This window comes from Cucurbita maxima, unplaced genomic scaffold, assembly GCF_002738345.1.
Source record: "Cucurbita maxima cultivar Rimu unplaced genomic scaffold, Cmax_1.0 Cma_Scf00011, whole genome shotgun sequence".
Lineage (NCBI taxonomy): Eukaryota > Viridiplantae > Streptophyta > Magnoliopsida > Cucurbitales > Cucurbitaceae > Cucurbita > Cucurbita maxima.
In genome coordinates, this window is record NW_019272027.1 from 618,173 (window position 1) to 645,592 (window position 27,420).

At 35.7% G+C, this 27,420-nt stretch overlaps 6 protein-coding genes and 1 long non-coding RNA gene across 9 annotated transcripts in view; 4 read left to right on the plus strand and 3 right to left on the minus strand.

Moving 5' to 3' along the window:
• The first annotated feature begins 329 nt into the window (after positions 1 to 329).
• LOC111486096 (protein THYLAKOID FORMATION1, chloroplastic-like) lies at positions 330 to 3,850 on the plus strand. 2 transcript variants are annotated; one of them, XR_002718808.1, is made up of 6 exons: positions 330 to 684; positions 973 to 1,240; positions 1,640 to 1,856; positions 2,068 to 2,129; positions 2,576 to 2,691; positions 3,505 to 3,850. XR_002718808.1 is itself a non-coding variant. In XM_023133106.1 (5 exons), the coding sequence occupies exons 1-5, from the start codon at positions 486 to 488 to the stop codon at positions 3,566 to 3,568; spliced, it is 864 nt and encodes a 287-aa protein (XP_022988874.1). In that variant the 5' UTR covers positions 330 to 485; the 3' UTR covers positions 3,569 to 3,850. The 2 variants fall into 2 exon arrangements, 1 of the variants encoding a protein (XP_022988874.1); XM_023133106.1 differs by lacking the exon at positions 2,068 to 2,129.
• A 3,659-nt stretch (positions 3,851 to 7,509) lies between these two features.
• On the plus strand, positions 7,510 to 9,681 carry LOC111486217 (transcription factor MYB41-like). The gene is made up of 3 exons (XM_023133265.1): positions 7,510 to 8,080; positions 8,206 to 8,335; positions 8,969 to 9,681. Exons 1-3 carry the CDS (start codon positions 7,948 to 7,950, stop codon positions 9,654 to 9,656), a joined length of 951 nt encoding a protein of 316 aa, XP_022989033.1. The 5' UTR covers positions 7,510 to 7,947; the 3' UTR covers positions 9,657 to 9,681.
• A 2,729-nt stretch (positions 9,682 to 12,410) lies between these two features.
• LOC111486078 (uncharacterized GPI-anchored protein At4g28100-like) lies at positions 12,411 to 14,254 on the plus strand. Its single transcript, XM_023133085.1, has 2 exons — positions 12,411 to 13,560; positions 13,755 to 14,254. The coding sequence occupies exons 1-2, from the start codon at positions 12,919 to 12,921 to the stop codon at positions 14,067 to 14,069; spliced, it is 957 nt and encodes a 318-aa protein (XP_022988853.1). The 5' UTR covers positions 12,411 to 12,918; the 3' UTR covers positions 14,070 to 14,254.
• A 909-nt stretch (positions 14,255 to 15,163) lies between these two features.
• Positions 15,164 to 18,366, minus strand: LOC111486141 (cytochrome b6-f complex iron-sulfur subunit, chloroplastic-like). The gene is made up of 5 exons (XM_023133167.1): positions 18,185 to 18,366; positions 17,867 to 18,114; positions 16,752 to 16,869; positions 15,568 to 15,750; positions 15,164 to 15,447 (listed from the first exon to the last, which is right to left on the minus strand). The coding sequence occupies exons 1-5, from the start codon at positions 18,221 to 18,223 to the stop codon at positions 15,346 to 15,348; spliced, it is 690 nt and encodes a 229-aa protein (XP_022988935.1). The 5' UTR covers positions 18,224 to 18,366; the 3' UTR covers positions 15,164 to 15,345.
• Positions 16,346 to 16,745, minus strand: LOC111486225. The gene is made up of 2 exons (XR_002718825.1): positions 16,460 to 16,745; positions 16,346 to 16,400 (listed from the first exon to the last, which is right to left on the minus strand). It is a non-coding gene; the product is annotated as an uncharacterized LOC111486225 (long non-coding RNA).
• Positions 18,367 to 21,759: 3,393 nt separating the features above from the next.
• On the minus strand, positions 21,760 to 22,970 carry LOC111486126 (transcription factor MYB4-like). Its single transcript, XM_023133146.1, has 3 exons — positions 22,835 to 22,970; positions 22,631 to 22,760; positions 21,760 to 22,244 (listed from the first exon to the last, which is right to left on the minus strand). Exons 1-3 carry the CDS (start codon positions 22,968 to 22,970, stop codon positions 21,761 to 21,763), a joined length of 750 nt encoding a protein of 249 aa, XP_022988914.1. The 3' UTR covers position 21,760.
• Positions 22,971 to 26,166: 3,196 nt separating this feature from the next.
• Positions 26,167 to 27,420, plus strand: part of LOC111486110 (universal stress protein PHOS32-like) — a 3,772-nt gene continuing 2,518 nt past the window's right edge. Inside the window, exon 1 of one of the 2 annotated variants that reach the window (XM_023133125.1) lies at positions 26,167 to 27,344. In XM_023133125.1, coding sequence (XP_022988893.1) covers positions 26,563 to 27,339 — 777 coding nt within the window. In that variant the 5' untranslated portion in view covers positions 26,167 to 26,562 and the 3' untranslated portion in view covers positions 27,340 to 27,344. The remainder of the gene's footprint in view (positions 27,345 to 27,420) is intronic. The other variant, XM_023133124.1, reaches the window with a different exon arrangement.

Genomic DNA, 27,420 nt, shown 5'->3' on the forward strand with positions numbered 1-27,420 from the left:
TGGTTGGAACCCAACCAACTTAAAAATAGAATTTACAATCCAATAAATAAAATTTAAATACATAAAAGCACGTAAAATAAAATAAGTATTTTTTTTAATAACTAGAAAATAAATCGCTCGGTTACGGACTAAATGTTTGGGCCCAATTTTGAGTTAGCCCAATTCTAAACTATTTTCTCTTTTAAAATTTTATTTTATTTTGAAGTGGAAAAGGAGAGATCAAAAGATCTGGACCATCCAAATGGAGAAGAAAAATACGAACACTGCCAGGTGTCGACATCCTAATGGCTTCTTAGCTAAGGTTAAGAAATTAAAATATGGATAAGCCTCTCTATCATGGCCTCTCAGTTTCGTCCTCTCTTGTTTCTTTCTTTCTTTCTTTCTTTTCTTTTTCCTTTTTTCTTTTCCCAGAAAAAATCTTCGACATGAAATCCTTTTTCTCTGGAAGTTTGTAAGATTTGCAAATTTCTTCTCATTCTTCTGCAATGGCGGCTGTTAATTCCGTGTCATTCTCAACGGTAAGTCAGTTTTCTGATAGAAGGTCGCCGATTCCGTCGGCTCGTTCACTCGCCTCGAATTTCGACGGGTTTCGTTTTCGTTCTAGTGTTTTCTATCATCATTCGGGAGTTCGAACCTCGAGTTTCAGTTCTCGCTTGGTCATTCATTGCATGTCCACCGGAACAGGTAGCTTCTGGTGATTTGTTTTCCTTACTTGCTTACTAGACTGTTCCTTTGATAGATTATGGTAGCAGAAACGAATTGGCTCGTTTCGATGATTTCGATGTGAACTTGTGTTTTGTTTGTTCGTTAATTGTTGTGATGAATCGTTCGGAAATTTAGGTTTTAAGTAACAATTAGGCTTTCAATAGTTCGGTTTGATCAATTCTAAACTTGTTCAGTATGTTGAGATCTCTCTAGTTCGATTTCTTAGCATTTGAGTGTAGAAAATGATGTGCTATTTTCGGATTTTAGATGTGACGACTGTAGCTGAGACTAAATTGAACTTTCTAAAGGCGTATAAACGACCTATCCCTAGCATATACAACTCTGTTCTGCAAGAGTTGATTGTGCAGCAGCATTTGATGAGGTATAAGAGGACGTACCGTTATGATCCTGTTTTCGCCCTCGGTTTTGTTACTGTATATGATCAGCTGATGGATGGGTACCCTAGCGATGAGGATCGGGAGGCCATTTTCCAAGCCTACATTAAGGCGTTGAATGAGGATCCAGAGCAATATAGGTTTGGCCATGTATTCCCCTTTGCTTTTACCATCCCTGATCTCTATCTCTTCTTGCCATCTAATAAATTCACTAGCCTTGTTCATAGATAGTAAACACTGTTAAGTTGAAAAAAACATGACGTGATTCCACTTGCAGCAAAAATACGACGATTCTTATTGCAACTTTTATCTTCTTTCCTAGTATTTCACATCTTAATTTGGACTTAGTAGTCTAAATGACTAGATTATTTGGTCAAATCACATGGTAATCTAATTAACGGATGTTTACTCTTTGTTCAATATCTCCAAGAGTGTAATTTTCTTCACTGGAAATTATATTCCATCCTTCGACCATTCTTCCAATAATTTCAAGAAGGTTTTTCTTCATTTTTAGTTCTACTTTCTGTTATACCGTCCAGAATTGATGCTCAAAAATTGGAAGAGTGGGCTCGGTCTCAGTCTGCAGCTTCATTGGTTGAATTTGCATCAAAAGAAGGAGAAGTTGAGAGTATTTTGAAAGACATTGCAGAACGAGCTGCGAGTAAGGGGAGTTTCAGTTACAGCCGATTTTTTGCTATTGGGCTATTTCGACTCCTCGAATTGGCAAATGCTACTGAACCCAGTATCTTGGAAAAGGTTTATTTTATCTTCCTCTTTGTGATATAGCTTTTAAGTAGATTAAGATTTTGAGGTGATATGAGCCTATTATTGCTAAATTAAACATTTACATGATAGCCAGCCCCCCTCTCATAGTATTTTTACTTGTAGATTGTATTCTTTCTCTGAGTGCTGCCATTCATAAAGTGTAATTGTGTTTCGTGCTCATTATTATCTTTTTACTCATTAGAGAAATTGGATCCTGCTGGAAGAGTGCTTAACCTTATTCAGTTCGATAGAATTAGGTTCAAGGTACTCTTTCCTGCATAAGTCTCCATTTTACTTTTCTAGGTAACATCGATCTTTTTGTAGTATTTGGTTGAAGAGAGATATGAGCTAACCATTTTTTGTAACATTTCCCCTTTGCCCGCGACAATCCCACACACACACAATCACAGTGTTTTTGTGGGATTTCCTTCTCCTTTGTGGAGATTGTACTGATCTTGTGGATGTAGTTTATGCTCTTTAGTAGTCTCAGCTGGTCCTTTTCATTGAGTTTATTAGCTCTTGTGAAGGGAAACATACATATGTTCCTCTGCCCCCATCAACAACAGTTATCATAAACTATTGCTTTAATTGGCCATCTCTATTTAGCGTGTCTATCACCAAACATACTTTTATTTTTCTAAAACAGATAAAGCCATGTAATGGAGATTTTACCAAGTGTTGACATCTAACACTTTGCTGCTTCTGAACAGCTCTGTGCCGCTTTAAATGTTGACAAAAAAAGTGTGGACCGAGACCTTGATGTATACCGCAACCTGCTTTCGAAGTTGGTTCAGGCGAAGGAGCTCCTAAAGGAATACGTTGATAGGTAAGAGATTTTTTTAAGTTCATGGTTCCTGGCCTGGTAGATTAACATACCCACAATCTGCGCTTTCACACCACCATATTTTCTTGGATTTTATGAACCCATAATCGTTTTGAAACCGATCCAGTATTTGTCAAATCTTCTGCAACTCACCGTCATATAATTTATATTCACTAGATATCCACCACTTGGCTGTGTTAGTGATGTTTTATGAAAGTTTAAATGAAGTATTTATGCATTCAATGTTTATGATATGTATACTGTGGCGATCTTAAATTAAGTAGAAAATTTTTTATCGTTACATGGATCTTGGGTGAAGCTTGCTGTATTTTAAGATGAAAGTGATGTTTTATGAAAGTTTAAATGAAATATTTCTGCATTCAATGTTCATGATATGTATACAGTGGTGACCTTAAATTAAGTAGAAAATTTCGGGTCGTTATATGGATCTTGGGTGAGGCTGGCTGTGTTTTAAGATGAAGGTGATGTTTTATCAAAGTTTAAATGAAGTATTTTTACCTTCAATGTTCATGATATGTACACGTGGTGACTTTAAATTAAGTAGAAAATTTCGGGTCGTTACATGGATCTTGGGTGAGGCTGACTGTGTGTTAAAGATGAAGGTGATGTTTTATGAAAGTTTAAATTAAATATTTCTGCATTCAATATTCATGATATATATACAGTGACGACCTTAAATTAAATAGAAAATTTCGAGTCGTTACATGGATGTTGTGGGAGGCCTAAAAATGAGGCAGAATTGGGTGGATCATGGTATAATTAACCAGTTCTCTTCAATTCTGTTTTTTCCTATAGGGAGAAAAAGAAAAGAGATGAGAGGGCTGGATCACAGACAGCTAACGAGGCCGTAACAAAATGAAGGGGTGAATACAGCATAGAGAGTGGTTTTTGAGAGCTGATGACATCAATTGGAGCACTCACCGCCTAATTTGAGATAAGACTTTAAAGAGTTATAGCAATATTCTAAATACCTGATAGATATGCATTTGTACTGTATTGTTGGGTCTTCTGCATTTGGTAAATTTTGTATTCTGCCAGCTTCTACTTTTCTTCTCATTTGTATTATATATTTTGATTGCAATTGTCTATACAAATGCTTTCGCACTCTGTGCAGTAATCATATTTGTCTCTCTCTTGACCATTTGTTTTTCTCTCTTTTTTTCTTTGTATGTGCAACAATGTCTGGATGTCTGGCTTCGTATGAAGCCCTCGCCTCCCCTTAATTGAGGCTTGACTCCTTTCTCTGAAGCCTTCGAACAAAGTACACCCTTTGTTCGACATTTGAGTCGCTTTTGACTACACTTTCGAGGGTCTTAATTTCTTTGTTCAATATTTGAGGATTCTATTGACATGACTCAGTTAAGGGCATGATTTTGATACCATGTTAGGAATCACGGAGTTCTACAATAGTATGATATTGTCCACTTTGAACATAAGCTCTCATAGCTCTGATTTTGGTTTCCCCAAAAGGCCTCGTACTAATGGAGATGTATGCTTTACCTATAAACTCATAATCATTCCCTTACTTAGTCATTGTGGAATTTCCACCCAACCATTATCATATGAATATATTTTAGATGTTTAGTGTGCTACATTTTGTCACCTTCATGTACTTTGCCATCATTCTTCCTTTATCTTCACCACCTTCATATAGTAACAATAACTTACCATAGATGAAATTATACTTTTATTTCTTTCAATTTGGAACCAATTTATATTCGATTTTATAACAAAACTCGAACTCTAAGAACAAATCTATAGAAGGGAAGAGAGATTTGCTGGTGGATCGAGGCAATTGAACCCGCAATATAATCTATATCTGTGAGATGAAGCTATCCTTGAAGGCACAACCAGTGAGAGTAAAGAACGACCAACAAATTTGCGACCCAGAACCGAGCGATGATCAAGGACTCTAACGGTGATTATTCTTAGGGATGAGCTCCAAATTCAAAAGCGATCGAGGGAAAAAGTTCGTGACAAAGGTATGAACAAAATGTGAAATGGCGCATGAGTGGTTGAAAAGATTAATCAATCAAATGCAAATTATAAATTGAAAATTTTTAGAATATAAAGGAAACTATTATTTGATACGACATTATGTTGTAGGAGCTTCATACATAATATTAATGGGAATTTGGAGCTTTTTGTACATACGTATTGTAGTTTAACGACACATACATTATTCTATTGTGTTTATATTTGGTGGATGGCCATGGCCATACGGTCAAAGCCAACCAAGCACTCAGTATGGCTATAACTTTAAAATATTGAACAAACAGATCTCCCTCCACCAACAATTGATTACGATCAAGCTTACGATCGCTTTAAGATATCGCCATCAAATTTAAGAAACCTTCACGATTTGATCATCAGAATGATAGAACAACAACGATACTCCACAATAGTATGATATTGTCTACTTTAAACATAGTTTTGCTTCAATATTCACTTTTCTTCCCAAAATACCTCATACTAATAGAGATAACGATATTTTCCTTAACTAGCCACGGTAAGACTTCAACACAAAACTTCATCTAAATTCGTTTCGGCCCAACAAAAAGAACTAAAATTATGAAAACAAAGCTTATGATTGCTTAAGGATATTGTCATGAAGTTGTAGAACCTTCACGATTTGATCATTAGAATGATAGAATAACAACGAAGCGATGCTATGATATTTTCTACTTTTGAATGTTCGCTCGTTTTCTCGAAATGTCTGATACCAAGCGTCTCTTACTTAAACACCTACGATCTTCCTCTTAACTAACCAAGGTAAGACTTTAACACCGGATTCGTTTGAATGAGTTTGAATTTGATACCAAACCAAAATACAGACGGACAGACATACAATTTTCAGCCACATGATTATATGCTGATTATTGCTCTGCTACAGTGAACAAATGTCAACATAAGATGAGCTTGAGTTGACTTTGTACTGTGTGTTTGTTCCACGTGGAGGAATTCTAGTGGTCTTGTTCATAAGAACCTAAGGCTACAGCTTGGAGAGTTTGGAAATTTGTAGGTGAAGAGATCTGGACTTACACGCCATTGTTGTTGCTGATAATGAAGAAAAATGAGAGGCTGTGTGTAAAAACGTCGACGTTTTTAGGGCATTTTTATAATATTTTGTTGCTCAACCATCCAAAATCAAGCTAGATTCTCTTTTTCTATTATTTTAACTTAAATTCAAGGCCCTTATTTGAATGCCTCATCATAGACTTCATGACTCATCATTGAATTATGAATCTCAAGTTTGAATAACGTTTTATGATCCGTAAAGATTAGGGTAAGATAAACTCAACGATATGATTAGCAAATGCTTCATAACCCGTTCTGTACGTTCTTGTCGTTGTCTAAAAAAATTGAGTATAAAAGATATTCGATTAGTAACCCTCTAAGGGGGTCAGACATACGTGTACGTGTAATCACAAACATACAATCTGTTATAAGGAACCTGAGTCTGAACTGTCTAAATATGAATCCCGAAACTGATGGGTCAATTCTAGTAGTGTATGAGCTCGGAGTTCTAGAAGATTTTACCTTAACTGATGAGAATTGATACTTGGTGGAGTTGAGTTCGATTCAGCATAGTGTCTCGTGAAATTATAGTTAATCATTACACTTTCATGATTTACATAGCGACATGTCATTCACACATTTTCTTGAGACATCCGAGCTGATTATCCATAATACTCGACATATATCCATGTGCATTTTGACACATGAATTCCTAAACCCTAAGGTTCGTTAGAACAGTCACTTACATAATGCTTTAGGGCTAAATATATTAGGATTAGACGATTATCCAAAAAAATTAGTCGAAATGCAAATAAGTTGACTCGAACGTTTATAAAAAATAATCCTATTTTCACGTTAATTGAAAATTCTAATATTATCTTTCTATTATTCTCTTATCTATTTGAAAAATGGGCGGTTCCTTATAAAGAAGAAAGAACTACTTTTTCCAAGCAAGCTTGCTTAGCATACAAGGAAAAGAAAATTAAGGCATATTATTATACCGAGCGGAACAATCTTAACATTATAGTTTAGAACGATATATGTTTTTCGAGTTTATTTTCGTATGAATTTACTTTCGATATCATTCAAAAGATCGACTTATATCTATTGAAATATTATATATACTTATAGGCACACGGGTTTTTCGACGTTTAGCTAACAAATAGTGAGTTTAGATATTCGACGTAAACTTAACAACGTCCTAACACAAATTATAAGTTCGAATCTATCCAATTAATTAGTTGGCTTAGAATTAGAAGCAATGTTGAAGGAGGAAATGAAACACGACCAAAAACATGAAATGTAAAACATATTTTTCTACGAAGTTGATGGGAAAACTTAACTACCATGACCGTCCAATCATTCCCATAAGTCAATATAACACAAAACCAAATGTCAACTCCCCCCAAATCAAAACATAGCTCATTTAGGCCTTTACTTAGCTCCTAATCTCTCCTCTTTTTCTCAAACTTTTCTCCAATGTCAACTCATGTGCATCCACATTCTATATATGTATGTATGTATGGTCCATGCCTCTCGAGTCAAAGAACCCATTTGCAAATCTACCGATAAAAGCTTATATTTAGGTTAAATTATCAGGTCGCTCTATGAACTTTTCAATTTCGGTTAAATAAGTCATTAAATTACTTTGGAACTTTAAGATTTCGAAGCCCTATTAGATATATACTTTCTAAAGCAGAATATAAACGTGTTAGACAACGAATATGAAACTTTATAAACTAAACTTACAATTTAACCTTCAATTATTTATAACGCGTTAACTTAACTTTTTGGATTCAATAGGAAAGCAAGAATTTCTATGCACTTTCCATGTCAACTCATGTATGCACATGTGCATCTACATAACCATGCATGTATGAATGCATGGTCCCTTTCTCACAAAGTCAACCCCCTAACATGTCACCTAAACTTCGACTTCATTTCATCATTTTCTAGCTAAAAGACAAAATAACAACCTACGTGTACATGCATGCATCCATACGTACATAAACAAGTGTCCGAAATGAACACGTCGACACCAAATACGTTTGACTTATAACATGTCACATTTCAGCTCCTACCCTAAATGACGTGTATATAAAAAGCTCATCTTTATGATTATTAGTGTCTTATAATACAGTTCATTGCCAGCTCCTGTTTCCTTTGACCCTGTTTTTAAGGAAGGAACTGTCCAAGGTGTTGGCTAGGTAGCAACTGAGAATGGGACGAGCTCCATGCTGTGATAAGAATGGCCTGAAAAAGGGTCCATGGACTCCTGAGGAAGATCAGAAGCTTGTTGGCTATATTCAAATTCATGGGCCTGGGAATTGGCGTACTCTTCCTAAAAATGCTGGTGTGTTCTTGTGTGTTCTTGTTTGTTCTTGTGTGTTCTTGTTTGTTCTTGATTGTTCTTGTTTGTGTGTTGAAATTTAAGAGCTGAAATGAAAAGTTGAGCCTTTTTGTTGGGATGTTTTGTAGGACTTCAAAGATGTGGGAAAAGTTGTAGGCTTCGGTGGACTAATTACCTGAGACCTGATATTAAGAGAGGGAGGTTTTCTTTTGAAGAGGAAGAGACTATAATCCAATTGCATAGTGTCTTGGGAAACAAGTAAGAATAATCGTGTTTTTTTTTCTAAATTATGAACTCGGATGTAACAGTTCAGGTCCACCGCTAGTAGATATTGTCTTCTTTAGGTTTTCTCTTTCGGGTTTCCTTCAAGATTTTAAGACGTGTCTATTAGGAACAAGTTTTCACACCCTTGTAAAGAAAGGTTTGTTTCTCTCTTCAACTAATTTAAGATTTCACACCTGAAGGAGGGTGGACACTAGGTAGTGTGTCAGTGAGAACACTGAGCCCCGAAGGAGGGTGGACACTGGCGGTGTGCCATTGAGGACGCTAGACCCCGAAGGAGGGGGGAGATCGGGTGGTGTGCCAGCGAGAACACTGGGCCCCGAATGAGTGTGAATTGTGAGATCCCAATCGATTAAAGAGGGGAACGAGTGTCAGTAAAGACGTTGGCCCTGAACAGGGGTGGATTGTGAGATCCCACATCAGTTGGAGAGGGGGTTAAAACATTTTTTTATATGGGTGTGGAAACCTCTCCCGTGTTTTAAAACCTTTTAGGGTAAGTCCGAAAAGGGAAAACCCAAAGAGGACAATATCTGATAGCGGTGGGTTTGGGCTATTACATAGGAAACTTGTATGATGCTCACAAATGGTTGATTTTTGTTGTTGTCTTAGATGGTCAGCGATAGCTACTCATTTACCTGGAAGAACAGATAACGAGATCAAGAACTACTGGAATACTCACATTAGAAAAAAACTCCTTCGAATGGGAATCGACCCTGTAACCCACACTCCACGAATCGATCTTCTCGACCTATCCTCCATCATCGCCACTGCCATCCGCAGCCACCCAATCCTCGGTCTCTCAACCTTATTAAACAACCAAGCTCAAGCTCTAAACCCTGAATCTCTAAGGCTAATTTCCACCCTCTTAGCCCTCAAACAAGAAAGAGACCCAAATGCCAACAATTCCCAACTCCAAAATCAAGAACATGCTCAAATTCAAGCTCAAATGGACACATTATCACAACTCTTACAACCCAACGAGGAATTCAATAATAACACAAACTCTTCAATGATACCCATCACAAACTTCGTTGAGTGCTCAAATTCTCAAGAAAATATGAATTTCTTAGCTTCAAATTTGAGTGGTGATGATGTTTTGATGAACCAAGTAAATGATGTGTACGATGATGGCTCGCAACCTAAGGCTTCAGATTTACCAGAAATTACAAATGATCTTCAGAATTCTTCATCTACTTGCATGAACAACAGCAGCAATGAGGATGAGAGAGACAGTTTTTGTAGTAATTTTTTGCAGTTTGAAATTCCTCAAGGTTTGGACTTTGATGATTTCATGTAATTTTTTTTTTTGAATATTTAGGGTATGTTCTATAACTTTAGGGTTTTTTTTATTTTTTTTTGGTGTATCTTAATTTCCACGATGAATCAAATTGAACTGATCGTATAATATATGGTGGATTGATTCTGGTTGTACTATTTATGTTTCAAATACGATGTTGATTCTTTATGATTTAGAACTAACTACACAAACCCAGATGAAAAATTTATCTTTATGAAAAATCGAGTTAAAGTTGCAATTGAAAAATTTTGAACATTGAATAAGTAGACAGACAGATTTGTGTTAAGATTCTTTGTTCCAAGAAACTTTCCCCTCAAGTTGTTCTATCTATTTCATTTATTTGTTTTAGTATATATAGATCGTGTGTCATGTCAAACAAATTTGTGGGTGATTGTCCTCTTGGTGCAATCCACAACCACAAGACACAACATCCTCGAAAACACGAGCAACAAGACTGATAGACGAACAATGATTTAGCAAAGATTCAAATGATGAATCACTAAAAGAAAAAAAAAAAAAAAAGGGGGAGATCCAACCTTCAAATTGAACAAGAGGAAAGACTTGAACGGTTGCTAAGGAGGTGGAAAAGCTTCAAATCAACGAGTAGAATAATGGGTCAAAACCTGACTCGAGACTCAATTATAATTTAGTAGAAACACCAAAGAAGAGATGGAGAAAAACTCACAAAAATAGCAAAACAAAGCCTCCAAAACAATGGTACCTCCAAAAGCAATTACCAAGCCTTGGCTGCTAAAACAAAGCCTCCGCTGCATGTAATGTATGATGGATGATATTGTAGCATTGATTCAATAAATCATTATAAAGTTGAGCCTTTTCTTTATCTTTTCCTAACCCATAATTGAGTTCTTGGACCCCAAAAGGGACCCATAATCAAAGCCTAAACTTTTTGGTGGAATAATTGGTGCCTTTAGCTCATGTTCCAATGCCCATAAGGTGTTCGACATTTGTCCTCAATGAGAAAGAAAGGAATAAACTTGTGTACAAAACACCAAAACTATGCCTCCAACTTGAAGATTTTGAATTGTATTTGGGATTAGAAAGAAACCCAAATCGCCAAAAACACTTTTTGGTTGCTTTTTGAAGTGTCCATACAGATTAAAATAACAATGTGAAAGCTTGACGGTGTGTTTGCAGTGGGAAAGTGGAACGTTGGTGGCCACTCCACGTGAACCTTTCCCTTCTCTCTCTCTAGATATGAGAAAGAAAAGATGGGTTTGAGTCTGCCATGGCTGTAACGCACGCAAAGCAAGAAAAGGATCTCTGTAAACTCATCCACATATAACACTTCACCTCACAAAATGTCCAACCCTCTTAAGATGCCTTTCCATTTCTTATATCTTTACCGGTAAACCATATCTACTCACAAAAGACTTGAACTAACTCTTACAAATGGTATTAGAATCAGACATCGGGCTAAGATGCTCGGCTCTCAGGGGTGGATTATGAGATCTCACGTGGTTGAAGAGGGCAACAAAACTTTCCTCACAAGGGTGGGAAAACTTCTCTCTATCAGATGAGTTGTAAAATTGCGAGTTTGACGACAAAATGTAACGGGCCAAAGCAAACAATATCTACTAGCGGTGGGCTTGGACTATTAGAAATAGTATCAGAACTAGACATCAAGTGGTGTGTCAACGAGGATATTGACCCTCAAGAGGTAGATTATGAGATCTCACATTGGTTGAAGAGATGAACGAAACTTTCCTTATAATGGTGTGAAAACCTCTCCCTAGCATTTGTGTTGTAAAATCGTGAACTGAATATGATACGTAATGGGTCAAAGCGGACAAGTATAAGTATAAGTATTAAGTTTAATCCATATCTAAAAAGAGTAATGAAAAGAAGCATGTAATGGGTACTTTTTATTTTATTTCTAACTTTATACTAAAATTAAAAATGATCAACAAAGGTGACCCATGAGACTTTAAGAGAAAGAACCCAATATTTTATTTATAATGCAATTCAATTGGCAAAGCTTTTTAGGTTGGGAATTTAATAGAACAAACTTTTCATAAACAATTGTGATCTCCTTCAAAATCATTGTTGGTATCATTACACATCAAGCATTAGTAAAGTATGTTCTTTTTTTCTTTGATGAATCATGTGATGCAACTATCCCACCTTATGGAGAGACGAAGTCAAATGAAGTTGGAGTGTTCTTGAGCCCGAATCGAAAACTTTCGCATAAAATTATTTTGATTATCTTACAAGTTTCAACCTTGAATCTTCCGTTCATAGGTTTGATGGGTCATTGAACTTAAACTACAGCTCAAACTCACTGTTCTCAAATATTGTCTGTTTGACACATTATGTATCGCTATCAGCCTTATAGTTTTAAAACGCGTCTGGTAGGAAGAGGTTCTCACACCCTTATTTCCTCTCCAACTGAGGTAAGATCTCACAATTCACCTCTCTTGGGGGCCAGCGTCTTCATTGGTACACTGTTCAGTGTTTGGCTCTGATATCATTTGTAACAACTCAAATCTACCACTAGTAAATGTTGTTTGTTTTGACCTGTTACATATCACCATCAACATTATAAAGTTTCGAAAGTGTAGAGACTAAATTTATAATTAAACGAAAGGTTCGAAAACCCTAAAAAGACCTCAAACGAGAAACGCAAACCAATTATAGCAAGGTGTTTGGCTTGTAAGATTGGAGATAGATCTATAAGAACATCCCTACTCCCAAACATATAACCATTTCACTTTATACACCGAATTTCAATAGTGATTTGCTTTGCTTTGCTTTCTTTCATATCACTCTCTTATCACATTTTCTCCCCACCATTCAAATAGATAAAGAAAACAAAACTTTTGTACCTTTCTCTTCCCCTTTCCTTTCCTTTTCTCTTCCTCTCCACCAAACCAATCCTCAACACTCCCACTACCAATTTCCCTCTCCTTTTACAAACAACACATGAACTTAGTGCAAAATAATTGAGGCATTGTATTGCAATATATAACCAACATTCCTTCTAGTGATGCCATTTCATTTTTGTTTGAGATTTCTCCTCTTCTTCCTTACACTTTTCACTTCAAAACCCTTCATTTTTTTGTGGGTTTTGTTCAACATTTGAGAATGTTTTTGAATCCTCTCCAAAAGCTAGAAAAAATCCCACTTTTAAAACCCTAATCTTTAAGCATTTCATCACTCTTTTCCCATTCTAATCATATTTTCTCCATTACCAAACCTCTAATTACCAAAAACAAGAATACCCATTTCTTCATTTCCCCCAAAAATGCTTAATTTCGCCCAAAAATGTCTAATTTGCTTCGTTTTCTTAAGCATTGCTACAAATTTTCATTCAACTTCAGCTGGTTTTCTCATCGAACCGGTTTCCGGCCAAAGCCAGCCACAAAATCCCGGCGAATACTCATCCTCCAACACGGTGCCGGCCTTTCCGGTCCAAACCCAGATGCAAATTTGCCATCTTGATCTCTCCGACGAGCTTTTCGGCGGCGTTAGGGAGGCTTGCGGTCGAGACTTAGACCGGAGTCGGTGCTGTCCAGTTCTAGCCGCATGGCTTTTTGCCGCTCATGCACGCGCCGCCCTGAAGATTACCACTCCGGCGCCGTCGGACCTGCCGATGATGCCGGACGACTCACAGAAATGCGTGAACTCGCTGCAGGCGTCGCTGTTGAGTAGAAATATAAAGATTCCACAGCCGAATGCAAGCTGCGACGCCGTTTTGTGCTTTTGTGGGATTCGGCTTCATCAAATTAGCTCGTTGTCTTGCCCCGCTGCCTTTAATGTCTCCGGCGACGGCGTTCGCGACGGCTACCGGAACGCCACCCCGACGGCCGTCGTCCGTAATCTTGAAAAGAATTGCCGGAACTCATCTTATTCCGGTTGCACGAAATGCCTTGGTGCCCTTCAAAAGGTAATATTAAATTAAAATTATATAACAATCTGTGTTTAATTTAATTAAAATGTTTCGTTATTTGTAACAGTTTGGTCCTTGGAATTTCTTATTATTTTTCTTTCCCCCCACTATTTTTTCCTATTTGCAAATCAGCCCTACGGTGTGTTTGGACGCGAGTATATAATGTTCTTTGTCGGGATTTATAAATCCAGGTTACGGCAACGAAGAAGAACGCCACCAGCGACAGAGTGAGTAAAATGTTCAACAGAGACTGCCAGCTCATGGGGCTGACGTGGCTCCTCGCCCGTAACAAAACGGCGTATATCCCCACCGTTTCGGCCGTACTACGAGCCATCATGTACAGCGCCCACCCTCCTCACGAGTCTACGTGTAGTCCGGACCAAGAAAACATGCCGCTGGCCGTCGATTCGTTACAGATGGAAAAAGCGCAGTCGTCATCGCCACCGTCCATTTCTCTGATTCCGATTATACCCCTATTGGTTATTGGTTATTGGCTTGCTTGGTAGTGGGCGTAGGGGTAATTATGGGTTGGGATCCGTTTGTTTTGTAATTTTTTGAGCCTGTCGGGTTCACGTGAAGCTAGTGGACAAAAATAAGGGATGATGAGGGGCTTTTTTGTCTTTTCGCTACACTGTAAATGTCAAATCTGGGTGCTTTTTTTTTTTTTTTTACTGTTTTTACTCTCTTCCCATTCGCTTTCTTGTGACAAATTTTTCCTTGGGGCTTTCAATTAAACCAGAAAGTAAAAAACTTTGCAGTTCTTAAATCATCATTATACTTCGAAAAGTTACCGAGTAAATTTTTCTTGGAAATTAGAGAATTTACCAAAGGTGATACCTTTATCCCTTAAGATCGGGACCCGTTTAGTAAAGGAGTGGGGTGTCATGTTTATTCTCGTCTAGAGCGTGTTGTCAATAGTTGCATATAATGATAAGTCAAACCCTTTATTCGCTTTTATGTTGTATTTTTTGTTTATATTACGGTTTGACAAAATTATGTATGTTCGTTAGACCTGAATCGCCTCAAAATATATTACTAAGAAGACCAAGTAGTGATCAAACCTCCTCCTGACCAAGTAGTGCCAACTTGTTTTCAACGGTTTCCCTCAACCACGTTTTCTAAAATTTTCTCTCAAAACTTAGCTTGACGCTCGACCATTCGCCAAAATTGACCACAAAGTCTAATTTTCACATGGCTAGCTTGTTCGAAGTACCACATTATCATTAAGTCCGCTGATTCGAAAGTGTGACAATGGGAACACAAATTATATTCCCGATCCCCAATCCCACCTTAATTTCATTCCTGTCTTACTTTTTAAATATACATATAAAGATATATATACATATCCAAACTAACTTATTATATATTTACGCTCGTAAGTTGGTTGGAAATTAAATATTGAAATAATTACAAAATTTCAAAATTGTCCATCAACCTTTATATTAATATAAAGTTAAATGTCTCGATGATCTACCGTCCATGTAAAATACTCGTTACTCTAATCTATATCTCTATTGAAACGATGCTGATCACTTGCAAGGATAAATTAGACAGATTTAAAGCTCGAGCCGTAAATATAAGAAATTTTAAGAATTATATATAAGAAATCCAGTGTGCATTCATGTACTGAATACAAAATGAAGTTAATATCAGTGGCATTGTATCTTAATATATGGCAACCAACATGGCTATAACATATAGCACGAGAAAAATGAGTGATGGAGAAAAAATTTACTTCAAATTGAAGGGTTGGATGTGGAGAGATGTACATGAAGAGGAGGCTTAAGCCCACCATGGATTTTCGCCAGTTCTGAAGTCGGTTTCGACCCACGGGACGAACACGACCTTCCCGTCGTCTACATCGGCATGAACCAATGCTAGAGACTGTCCCAACACAAAATTTGAACTTCATTTAGTAACTAACTAATGTATAATCTAACAGTTCAAGATTGTGTTGCTGGTTTAAACAAAGGCCTTGCAATGGCATGAAAGCAAAGGGATTACCAGAGGTGCTGGTCCTCGGACGACTCTGCCTTGATCGTTGTACTGGGATCCATGGCACGGGCAGATGAACTTGTTCTCAGCTGCATTCCATGGCACGACGCATCCGAGGTGAGTGCAAACTGCGTTGATTCCGAACGTTGCGAGCGTTTTATCCTTTTCGACTACAAGGTAGGTAGGATCACCCTGAAATCATCATCAACAGATTGCCTTTTACTGTACATACCTTTTGTTCATAACAGCACAGTAATTAACATTCAGAAACTCGTGAATTGTGTAAGCTTTGCATTTCAAATGACTTGATGTGAGATCTCACATCGATTGGAGAGGAGAGCCAAGTATTCTTTATAAGGGGTGAAAATCTCTCCCTAATAGACACGTTTTAAAAAACTTGAGAGAAAACTCACAATATCTACTAGCGGTGAACTTGGGCTGTTACAAATGGTATCAGAGCCAGACACCATGTGGTGTGCCAGTGAGGACGCTAGCCCAAAGGGGGAGGATTGTGATATCCCACATCGGTTGTAGTGGGGAACAAAGCATTCGTTATAAGGGTGTGAAAACCTCTCCGTAGCAGACGTCTTTTAAAAACCTTGAGGGAAAGCTCAAAGAGGACAATATTTGCTAGCGATGAGCTTTAGCTGTTACAAATGATATCAGAGTCAGGTTACCAAACGGTGCGAGTCACTGGGCTAGACTCTCTCTATAATAGAGCGTTTTAAAAATCTTGAAGGGAAGCCGGAAAGGGAAACCAAAGAAGATAATATTTACAAGTAGTGGGTTACACTCAAAGAAGCATAAGATCTTTGAGAACAAGGGCTGCACGGTGCCAATACCTACACCTACTCAGTATTTACAACATCGTTTGCTACCAAGGGCTGCACGGTGCCAATACCTACTCAATATTTACAACATCATTAAGCAAACGACAATGACCCTATTATATTTGATTACCAAGGTAACTTTAAGCAGCGACCACCATGACTTAAACTCGTTCTCTCTAGTCCCAATGACCCTATTATATTTGATTACCGAGGTAACTTGTAGAACATTAAATTGTAGATATAAGCAGCGACCACCATGACTTAAACTCGCTCTCTCTAGTCCCTTATCATTTACACGACGTTTATTAACCACTAGGCCAACGCACGGTTCATTCATTAAGCAAAGTTAGAGAGTTACAGCACCTTCAACCCCTGTGTGAGAGTTCGGTCTCCAGGGCCATGCACATTAAGCCAGTCAGCAGCCAAAACATCATTTCCAAGAGCATCCTTGGCCACAACTCCACCACCAGAACCTCCAGTACTGTCATTGTATACACAAAAAGGCTCAAAAAGTTACCAGGTGAACAATCATACTACAGCAAGTACAGTTAGTCCAATAAGCTCAATTGTACAGACATGGCAGCAAGCTATGAACTTATTAGCTTAGACACTTTTCATCGACACAAAATTGAAAACTCGAGCTTATTAGACATAATTTTCAAATTTCGGAAACTAAACTTGTAATTTAACCTTTGTTTATCATAATAATGTACTTATACAAGAAGGCATTTCATCAACTAAGCCGTCAAAGACATTTCTAATCTCATTCATTCCTACTAATTGAAGCTATACATCATGCTAATCTTAGTCCACCGCTAGCATATATTGTCCTCTTTGGGCTTCCCTTCAAGGTTTTAAAACGTGTCTACAAGAGAGAGGTTTCCACATCGTTATAAGCAATGATTCGTTTCCCTCTCCAACCGATGTGGGATCTCACAATCCACCCCGCTTGGGAGCCTAGCATCCTCCCTGGCACACAGCTTGGTGTCTAGCTCTGATACCATTTGTAACAGTCCAAGTCCACCGTTAGCATGTATTATCCTTTTTGGGTTTTCCCTTCTGGACTTGCCCTCAAGGTTCTAAAACGCATCTACTAGGAAGAAGTTTTCGCATCCTTATAAGCAATGCTTCGTTGCCTTCTCCAACCGAAATGGGATCTTACAATCCACTCCCTTGGGAGTCCAGCATACTTGCTCGCACACAGCTCAGTATCTAGATTTGATACCATTTGTAACAGTCTAAGTCCACCGCTACCATATATTGTCCTCTTTCTTCTACTAGGGAGAAGTTTCCACATCGTTATAAGCAATGCTTTGTTCCCCTCTCCAACCAATGTGGGATCTCACAATCCACTCCCTTGGGATCCTCGCTGGCACACCGCTCGGTGTCTAGCTCTAATATCATTTGTAACTGTCAAGTTCCATCGCAACCATCCACCTAACCAGCCAGCCATTACAGGATCACAGAGGAAAACTTACCCAGGAGGGACAAAGAAATAGGTGTAAGGATACAACATGGTAGCAGTGGGAAGCCCAATAGCACCCAGAAGAAGCAGATTCATGGTTTTCCTTTTCTCCATATCCGGCACTCGATCAGCCGGAATACTCGTGGCTTGACAACTGATTTTGCCGCCCATTCCATTTCCCTTTGCCCCCATTTGAGTGCTTTTAGGTTTCCTCAAAAGCGCTTGAGAGGGACAGAACAACGCGCTTCTGCCGGCGCATAGCTGAATGAAAACAACAACAATCGGCAACAAACTTCAATGGAAATTCAGAACAAAAAACAATCATAGATACCTGTGAGGAAGTTGCAGAAGAAAGAGTGGAGGAAGCCATGGATGGAGCAGAGCAAGAACTGGAGGGGATTTCGTAGCAATTGATATGTGGGTAATGATCTACTAGTGAGTGGAGTAGAGATTTGAGAGATTGTTCGTGAGGTTCCTGAATTTTGATGCCCACTAAAGTGATAAGATAAGCCTATTTGCCTCATCGCTTCACTATGGCCACAAACTTCATCTCTTTTTTTTTCTTTTTTAATACACTTCCAATCCATTCCAAATAGTTCATAATTACCCTTTAATCAAAAGTTTGTTTATACTAATACTCAATAATTTAAATAATTTAAAATTTTATTTTCTAAAAAGAAAAATAACTATTTCGTCCATAACAATCAAATGATTACCTTCCAGTTACCGTTGTCATGTAAATTATTAATTAATAAATTAATAAATAGAATTTAAATATTTTAATTTATTCTTATACAAACTTATTCTAAGGGTCGTACTAATAAATTAAACGAAATTAAAAAAAGAATATTATTTAAAATAATGTTTTATTTTTATTGAGAAGACTTTAATTGCAGTCTAGGCTTTGTGACATAAAATGTAAACGTGGCTAATATGACGTTTTTGCATTGTTGTCCCTAATAATTAATAATTTACCTTGATTTTTTTATTATTAATTCTCGGTTACTTATTTTAATTAAAATTAGATAAAATAAAAATATTTTTCAAATAAATGAAAATAAAATCCGCTCAAATACCTATTTAAAATAACATCTTCAAAATATTAATAAATAACATAAATCTTAATCATTTTCGTTTATAATATAAGTCAACTTAAGTATATATATATATATTTATTATTAGAATATTAGAAGTTTCGATTTATTTATTTATTTTCATGTGGTTTAATAATAGGAACAATAATACATAACATAATTATGACCCAAGTTGTAACCGTCCAAACCCATTACTAGTAGATATTGTTCGTTTTGGTCCGTTACACAACTGTATCACACGATTTGGTACAACTCTAATACCATTTATAATAGTTCAAGTCCATCGCTAATAAATATTATCTACTTTAGCTCGTTATGTATCGCTATCAATCTTACGATTTTGAAATGCATTTATTAGGGAGAACTACACCTTCATAAGAAATATTTTTTCCTTTTTGAATGGAATTTCACGAGAATTTTTTATTTTTATTTTTTAAGTCAAAAAAAAATAATTGAATTGGTCTAGGTTGAGGGAATTGGTGTTTAACTTAAAAAAAATATATATATATATCAAACTCCCACGAATAATGGTCAACTTTTGGGTTCTTTTCTTTATTTATTATTGTTATTTTAATTTTGTAATACAATTAATAATTTCCAAAAATTTTGTTTTTTAAATCCATCCAAAAACTTAGTGGCCATGTTTTAACTGACGTCACTCCAAAACATTTAATTAATTTATTTGTTGGTTGATCGGACGGTGGAATTTCAAATCTCAGCGCAATAATTTTCATCGACGGTGGATATTAATATTGCTAGACCATCCTGGTAATTAGAAAATATAATTAATAAATCGATTATTTTGTGTAAAAATACATATTAATCCCGTGTTCTTAGTTTTTTATAATAAGCCACAGCTTTTGGACTTTAATTAATAATTATTATTTAGGTTTGAAACTAATTTAAAAATTAGCTTATAAAAATAATTTAAATAATTATTCATTATATTTTATAAGGAAAAAAAAATTAAACATGGTTTGAATTAGTTTTGTTTTTTTTTAAATTAATCTCTTATTATCATTTTCAAGTCATCGGTACAATTTCTAGGAATTGAACGCTCCATGTCTAGGATTTAGAATCCAAATTTAGTACCTGATAGCCTCCGTATTCCTTTGTGACATGGTCACGTTACTTACTCCTCATTTCTAAAAGTGAAAACTATCTCTACAAACCAACACAAGTTCGGATTCAGTACTTAATAGCCTCGATATCCCGTTTGTGATATGGTCGTGTGAGAGGAGAACAAAACACTCCTTATAAGATTGTTAAAATCTCTCATTAGCAGACACATTTTAAAACCGTGAGGTTGACGACGGTACTTAACAAGCCAAAACGGACAATATTTGTTAGTGGTGGGCATTAGTTGTTACAAGTGGTACCAGAGTCAGTCACAAAGAAGTGGATTGTGAGATTCCACATTAGTTAGAGAGGGGAACGAAATATTCATTACAAAGGTGTGGAAACCTCTCACTAACATAGCATTTTAAAACATACTGAAATTACTCGAATTCAAAAATTTTACAAAAACAATGTGTTATTTAGTAAAAGGGTCAAATCTCGTGGGGGAAGAAAAATATCATTACTATATTCATACGAGACAAACTAATTAATTAACATAAATCAACGTCATCCTAAGTTTTTAATTATGGTACGAGTTTAGATACCATGAGAATGTGACATTAATTTAAATTTTCAAATATGGTGGCCTTATTATATAGTTTCCATCATGTTTAGACCCTAAAAATCTATCATCTTTGAAAATAATTATAATGCCAACAACAACAAATTAAAATTATTATTTATTTTGCATTCATATCTAATATTTCATTTTCATCCTTTCTCAATTTCTATAGTCAATGTACAAAATTACTTATATTCATAACTAATTATCCGTTGATATTATCAACGGATATTGTGATGTCATCTCATGTCTCTTATATATCGGTCATAGACCGAGACCCATAAACTAGGGGTACATGATCCGTGTTAGGTTGGGGAATTTTTTTTACTCACACCAGAAGTTCAGGTTGGTTGGATTGGCTCGGATCCACCCGAAGGTTTTGTCCACGAATCCAAAATTGAACCAATTCAGTTCGGGTTCAGAAAAATGAACTCAACCCTACTCGAAATGCTAATTCAACCCAACCCAACCCTTATAGTTCGAGTTGGGTTAGTCCGGGTTGCCCTTTAGAGTTAAAATTTTGTATAAAAAAACAAAAACGAAGAAATGCGGTAAAAATGATTAAGATTAAACATTTAAAAATTATAAATATGAAATTGACAGTCGGATTAATATGAATTGACGCGTACAAAAAAAAATATATTAAAACGACCGGACACTAGATCTATGAAAAAAATATAATAATAATAATTCAATAAGTCTTCTCCTTTTTTGTTTTGTTAAATATCCATGACTTTAATCAATAAATATAATTTATCAAGCTCATAACTAAATCATCTCATTATTTCATATTTAAAAAATATATATTACCCAATTTTAAAATAAATTAACAAATTAAATAAATTCTATTTTATATTTAATTTCTTTCGATCCGTTCTTTAATAAATTTTGTTAGGACCTCGGAACATCTATTACTCTCTAGATGAACACAAAGAACAAAGGAGAAAAAATGCAAGTACGAATATTGGTTGATGACTCTATGCAGTAATAGTGAATACAGAAAATGCAGAAAAATACGTTTTCAAAGCATTGTTTAGGAATATATATATATAGTTCAGTTTATTATATATATCTCTGTCGAATTGAGTAAGCTATCTATGGATTTGTGCTCGAACAAAAAAAAATTGATTATTTAATATAATTCTTCTTGAAAAATATATTCATCCAATCCAAATTTGGAAACAATGGGTTCTCCAAGGCCTTGATACTGATAATCAAATGGCAGGTCAAAATCTGAGTCCAGCCATAAAGGGTCAGTCCAAAAATCGCCGGAGGAACTCACCGGCGGCCGATCATTCGCCGGCAGCATGTCGATATTTCCGGCCGTCGGCGTTTCAATGGTCTGAATTAGTACACTCTCTAGAGCCGTTGAATCAATAATGAGCGTGGAGTTATCGTTTGAGCTCAGACTCTCACCGGAAAACCCTTCGTGAATTGGACTTGTTGTCGCCGGCGGCAGCGGCGGTGACGGTGGTGGTGGTGGTGGTGGTGGTGGTTTGTTTGCCATTGTTCTTGACACATTCTTCTGCAATACTCGTCTCTTTAAAACTGTATTCCAATGATTTTTTATATGGTTGTCTGTTCTTCCCGGCATTAGGGAAGCCATGGTAGACCATCTGCATAAATCGAACGTCCCGATTTAATACCATGTTAAATTACTAATAAATTCAAAATTTTAAATCGATCCAGGGAATACCGTCACATGAAATAGTACAAACAATCTCCCAAATGTCCAAAATCAAAGATTGATTTTTTTCTCGAGAAGTCTCGATCTAATACCGTATTAAACCGATTCGAGAAGTACCCATCACATGAAATAGTCAACATAAGCATATGAACTCCCAAATGTTCAAAATCAAAGATTCATTCTTTCCCGAGCAGCCACAAGATTTTAGAAACTCTCAAACTAATACCATATTTAATCACTACCAAATTCAAAGATTTAACCGATCCTAAAAATACCCGCCACATGAAATCGATGAAAGTAAGAGTTGGAGTATACCTGCCACCGATAGCGGCATACATTTTGACTATAATTTCTTCCTCTTTCTTCGAGAAACCCCCTTTTCTGATATCGGGTCTCAAGTAGTTCATCCATCGCAACCTGCAACTCTTTCCACATCTCGAAAGCCCTAAATTTTTCAAACACGGGAAGAAATTAGATCGAAGAAGAGGATGAACGAACGCAAGAAGAAAAGAGAGTGACCTGCAAATTTTGGAAGTCGCCTCCAATTCCAATGGCCATATCTATTAACATAAGAAATAAGCTTTTGGTCTTCTTCAAGCGTCCAAACTCCCTTCTTCACTTGAGTTCGATCACAGCAGCAGCAACATTTCGCCATTTTTTCTCTGTATTTCTCAGTGAAATTGGAAGCCAATGATGAGGGAGCTGTGTATTTATAGACAACCTCAAAATCGTCTCTTGTTGTTCATGTTTCAACGGCTTTTCTTTAGGTTATTTCCTAGAAATGTAACTAGGAGCGTTCGTATCCGAAAGGTTGTAGATTCAAATATTCGTGCTGGGACGGGCAGGAACGAGGAGGCCTTTTTTGTCTAAATCATCCCGACCTATTTCATTTTCCATTTATTTTTGTGAGATTCAAGGCCAAAATTCTCGAACATTTTTAAATTTTTCATTTTTCAATTTAATGGTAAAAAGAAAAAATCATAATAAACCAATTATGGAATTTCAAATTTAATATTACTTTAATCATTACCATTAACTTCTTTAATGTAGGAAAAAAAACGTGTATATATATGTATATATAAAATATGTATTGAAAATATATTTATATTAAATAGGATGAGAACGAGACATAGGGACAAGAATAAGAATATAATCTTCTCCTAATCCCATTTATCTAACAAGAAATTCCTGTTGAAGCAGTAAATTTCCTCCCCAATTGAGATGGATCTCTGTAGGATCCATGGATAAAATAGACCTCTCTCTCGTATTATTTTAATTGGTTTAATATTTCCAATAATGTAGTTATATATATATAATTAATTAATTAATTAATTAATTAATTAATTTGATTTACATTACAAGAGGTTGAATTTTCATTTAAACTAAAAAAAAAGAAATTATTATTATATTGATTCAGACTAGCAAAAAAAACATGAATATCTTGTTCTTTTTTAATATTTCATCAAAATTTCTTATTATTATTTATTTTTTAAAATGAGGTTATCTTAGACATCATTCCATAGATAAGATCAAGCTGGCTCATTTCATTATATTAAATCCATATTCCAATTTCATTCAATTTATTAAAAAAAACATATTTTAAAATTTTATTGAATTGTATGGATACGAGTATGACCCACATATTTATTAAATATTGTCGGAGGATGGTTACCCAAAAATATATATATATATATATAGTTGTATGGATAAGATTCATATTTGACATTTGTAACCGATACTAGTGATGTATTCTGACTTATAAATGTTTGATATCTAAATTTTATGAAATTTTAATTATCAATATAATAAGATAAATATGATTTTTTTAAAATAATTAAAAAAATCCAACCCAACTCGTAGGTTATGAACTCTATTTGAGATTATTGGTTCACCGATCTAACCAACTCAATAATTCAAGTTGATCAAAAAGATTTGTCCAACGTGAGCTAAAATTAATATATTTTTATTAAATTTAGAAGAAGAAAAAAACATTTTTGAGTTGTAACATTGGCGAATTGTGGGGTCATAATAGCGAAGTCTGAACCCCAAAAAATAATAAATCCACGTGGTAATCAGGTAGAGACAAGTCTATGATACTACACCACGTGTTAAATAAGTCATCATCAACAGACTAGATCGAACGGCTAAGATGTGGTCAAAGTAAAATTCATTATTTTAAGTCAATATTTCACCAATATTTTTCTCACTAATTTCTTAACTATGGTTCATAATAAATACTTTTGGATAATCTGACTTTTATTTTTTTATCTCATATTTAAAATATGTACTCTCACATCAATCAATAAAAAAAATTATTATTGGAAATAAATAAAAGAGTAATTAAGTGTGAAAATTAAAAAAATAATAATTTCCAGCTAAGTAATTTAAGGTCAACTCAATTAATAAAATGTAGGTTTTAAATATTTATAAAAATTATTTTTTCTCGAGAATAATTTGAGATAAATAATACTATATATTATAATTATTAATTTCATATTACGAAAATAATTAATTATTTAATTATTCTACAAAATAATTAGTATAAATAAAATAGTTCTTTTCATTAGAGGGAGATGAAACATCCCATCAAAATATTAATTTTAATAGTCTTCGTTAGTTTTTAATAATTTAATTTAATTTTTATTTTATTTTTAATAAAAGCTCGAGAAGAAATTTATTTTTTAAATATATTTTTAATGGTATAAATGATGACACGTGATGTTTTGGTTAGCTTTACGTAACTTTATTACATGTGAATATGATAATAATGACAAAAAAAGAAAAACAAAATATCTTTAAAAATTGAAGATTGAAATGTCGTTCTCCTTGTTCATAAGAAATAATAATGAGAAATATTTATTATAGATGAGTGGTTTGAAATAGAAACACCTGAAACAAATGGCTAAATAAGAGATCGATCACGATGAAAGCTGAGAACGCTGAGTCGGTTCATTGAAGTCGCTTTCGGAGTCAGATACGTGACGAAACCAAAATCTCGAGTAAGATAAGAACAACAAAACTTCTATAACAGCATGATACTGTCTACTCTTGCTTATACATTCAAGATTTTCCCCTCAAATAGACGTCAACTTCCAACACTGACGCACGTTGATACAAGCGAATGTCGTTTTTTAACGTGAGAGAATTCGAGGCATTGTGTATAACTTTTTTCGAAATTAAACTACAAAAAGACATGAATTATCGTTTAAAAAGGTTAGAAATTCAAATATTTTCGGGCTTTTGATGTTTATTTGCTTTATACTTTGCTTTGCTTTTCCCCACACATCAAGCAATCTACTATAAACCCTTTTTCTTTTGGCATATTTGGAGTTTTACGTGGACACTTAATTGCCACCCATTTCACTTTGCCCTTTTCTTATTTATTTATTTATTTTTTTTCCGAGGTTAAGGACTAATTAAGGATCATATGGTAGGAGCCACGCTAGCAGATATTATCCACTCTAGCCCCATTAGTAGATATTGTCTATTTTGTCCCTTACGTATAGCTATCTGCTCGGGAGAGGTTTCATTTCTCTCTCCAACCAAAGATCTCACTTGACCACATTTACCGGTATGAACTAAAAATATAATTTACATTTTTATAAAAATAATTTTTTGCTATAAAAATGTGGTTAACATATGCTTAGATGTGTAGTAAAAGATAATTAACGAGGCTTAATATAATATTTTAGAAATAAAAATATAAGTATTTTATGATTATAATTTTAGATATTTTAGGAATAAATCGAGAAATAAAAATTTATATTAAAATGTTTTATTTATTAATTTAAATATTAAATTTAATTTGGAAATTGTTTTTGTTTTTTTCTTATTAAGTATATGAATAACTTTCGGCCATTGAAGCAGCTCATGAGCACTGGTTTCTCAACGGAAATGAAAAAGGAAAAAAGGGCAGGAAAAAACAAGAACTATCGCGACTGATAATGACGAAGATTAAGGAAGATGATTAAATTAATCAAGTGCCGTTAGGGTTTGGTTGTTGAACTAATCGTTCGTCAATTCTCCAAGCATTTTTAACAAATTCCAGTCTGCAAGTCATTTGGAATCTTGGAATCTTCCTCTTGCTTCCGTTGATCGGTTCTCCGTTTGCATTTTGGGCTCTGTTCTTTCTTTCTTTTCCATTTTCTGGATCAGTTCTTCCATTTTTTGCGCATTTAATCTTTTCTTTGTCATCTGTTTCGCTTCTGATTCGAATTTCCATCAGCTGTATTTCCACCTTTTCCAGCATGAGTCTTCAACCTACGCGATCGGACTTGGAATCTACTGATATTGACGGCGTGAATCCTAATGACTCTGGTCGAATTCAACCGTCGTCGCCGGGTGCTCTTCTATCAGCGCGTCATTCATTGGACTCCCAGCGGAGAATAGCAATTGCTGTTGATTTGAGCGATGAAAGCGCCTACGCTGTCCGTTGGGCTGTTCAGAACTATCTCCGTCCCGGCGATTTGGTGTTTTTTCTTCACGTGCGACCTACCAGCGTTCTTTACGGAGCGGATTGGGGAGCGGTTGACCTTAATCAAAGGAGTAGCGGCAGCGACGATGTTAGCGCCGAGGAATCGCAAAGGAAGCTCGAGGACGATTTCGACAACTTCACGACGACCAAGGCCAGTGACTTGGCTCAACCTTTAGTGGAGGCCAATATTCCTTTCAAGATTCATATAGTCAAAGACCACGACATGAAGGAGAGGCTGTGCTTGGAGGTTGAAAGATTAGGGCTCAGCGCTGTTATCATGGGGAGCCGTGGCTTCGGCGCCTCCAAGCGAATCACTAAGGGCCGACTTGGGAGTGTTAGCGATTACTGCGTTCACCATTGTGTATGTCCAGTAGTGGTGGTCAGGTATCCCGATGACAAGGATGGTTCTCGTGGAGATGCCGATGCCGATGGAAGTACTGGCGGCTCGGTGAAGAGTATTATTGGGGAGGAAGTGGAGCTTGAACCAGTGCCTGAGGACGAGCAGGAGTATCACGACGCTGATGAGGAGATCAAAGGTTCGAGTTCTTGACTTTTTTTTTTTTTTTTTTTTTTTTTTTTTTTTTTTTTTTTTTTTTTTTTTTTTTTTTTTTTTTTTTTTTTTTTTTTTTTT

Coding starts and splice junctions, on each gene's coding strand:
- LOC111486096 (XM_023133106.1), top strand. CDS start 486: ATGGCGGCTGTTAATTCCGTGTCATTCTCAACGGTAAGTCAGTTTTCT. Junction 1,857..2,575: donor AACCCAGTATCTTGGAAAAG/GTTTATTTTATC, acceptor GCTTCTGAACAG/CTCTGTGCCGCTTTAAATGT. Junction 2,692..3,504: donor CTAAAGGAATACGTTGATAG/GTAAGAGATTTT, acceptor TTTTTCCTATAG/GGAGAAAAAGAAAAGAGATG.
- LOC111486217 (XM_023133265.1), top strand. CDS start 7,948: ATGGGACGAGCTCCATGCTGTGATAAGAATGGCCTGAAAAAGGGTCCA. Junction 8,081..8,205: donor TACTCTTCCTAAAAATGCTG/GTGTGTTCTTGT, acceptor GATGTTTTGTAG/GACTTCAAAGATGTGGGAAA. Junction 8,336..8,968: donor CATAGTGTCTTGGGAAACAA/GTAAGAATAATC, acceptor TTGTTGTCTTAG/ATGGTCAGCGATAGCTACTC.
- LOC111486078 (XM_023133085.1), top strand. CDS start 12,919: ATGCTTAATTTCGCCCAAAAATGTCTAATTTGCTTCGTTTTCTTAAGC. Junction 13,561..13,754: donor GCCTTGGTGCCCTTCAAAAG/GTAATATTAAAT, acceptor TTATAAATCCAG/GTTACGGCAACGAAGAAGAA.
- LOC111486141 (XM_023133167.1), bottom strand. CDS start 18,223: ATGGCTTCCTCCACTCTTTCTTCTGCAACTTCCTCACAG. Junction 18,115..18,184: donor CTTCTGCAACTTCCTCACAG/GTATCTATGATT, acceptor GTTTTCATTCAG/CTATGCGCCGGCAGAAGCGC. Junction 16,870..17,866: donor TATTTCTTTGTCCCTCCTGG/GTAAGTTTTCCT, acceptor ATACAATGACAG/TACTGGAGGTTCTGGTGGTG.
- LOC111486126 (XM_023133146.1), bottom strand. CDS start 22,970: ATGGCGAAATGTTGCTGCTGCTGTGATCGAACTCAAGTGAAGAAGGGA. Junction 22,761..22,834: donor GCGACTTCCAAAATTTGCAG/GTCACTCTCTTT, acceptor TGAAAAATTTAG/GGCTTTCGAGATGTGGAAAG. Junction 22,245..22,630: donor TATGCCGCTATCGGTGGCAG/GTATACTCCAAC, acceptor CGATTTATGCAG/ATGGTCTACCATGGCTTCCC.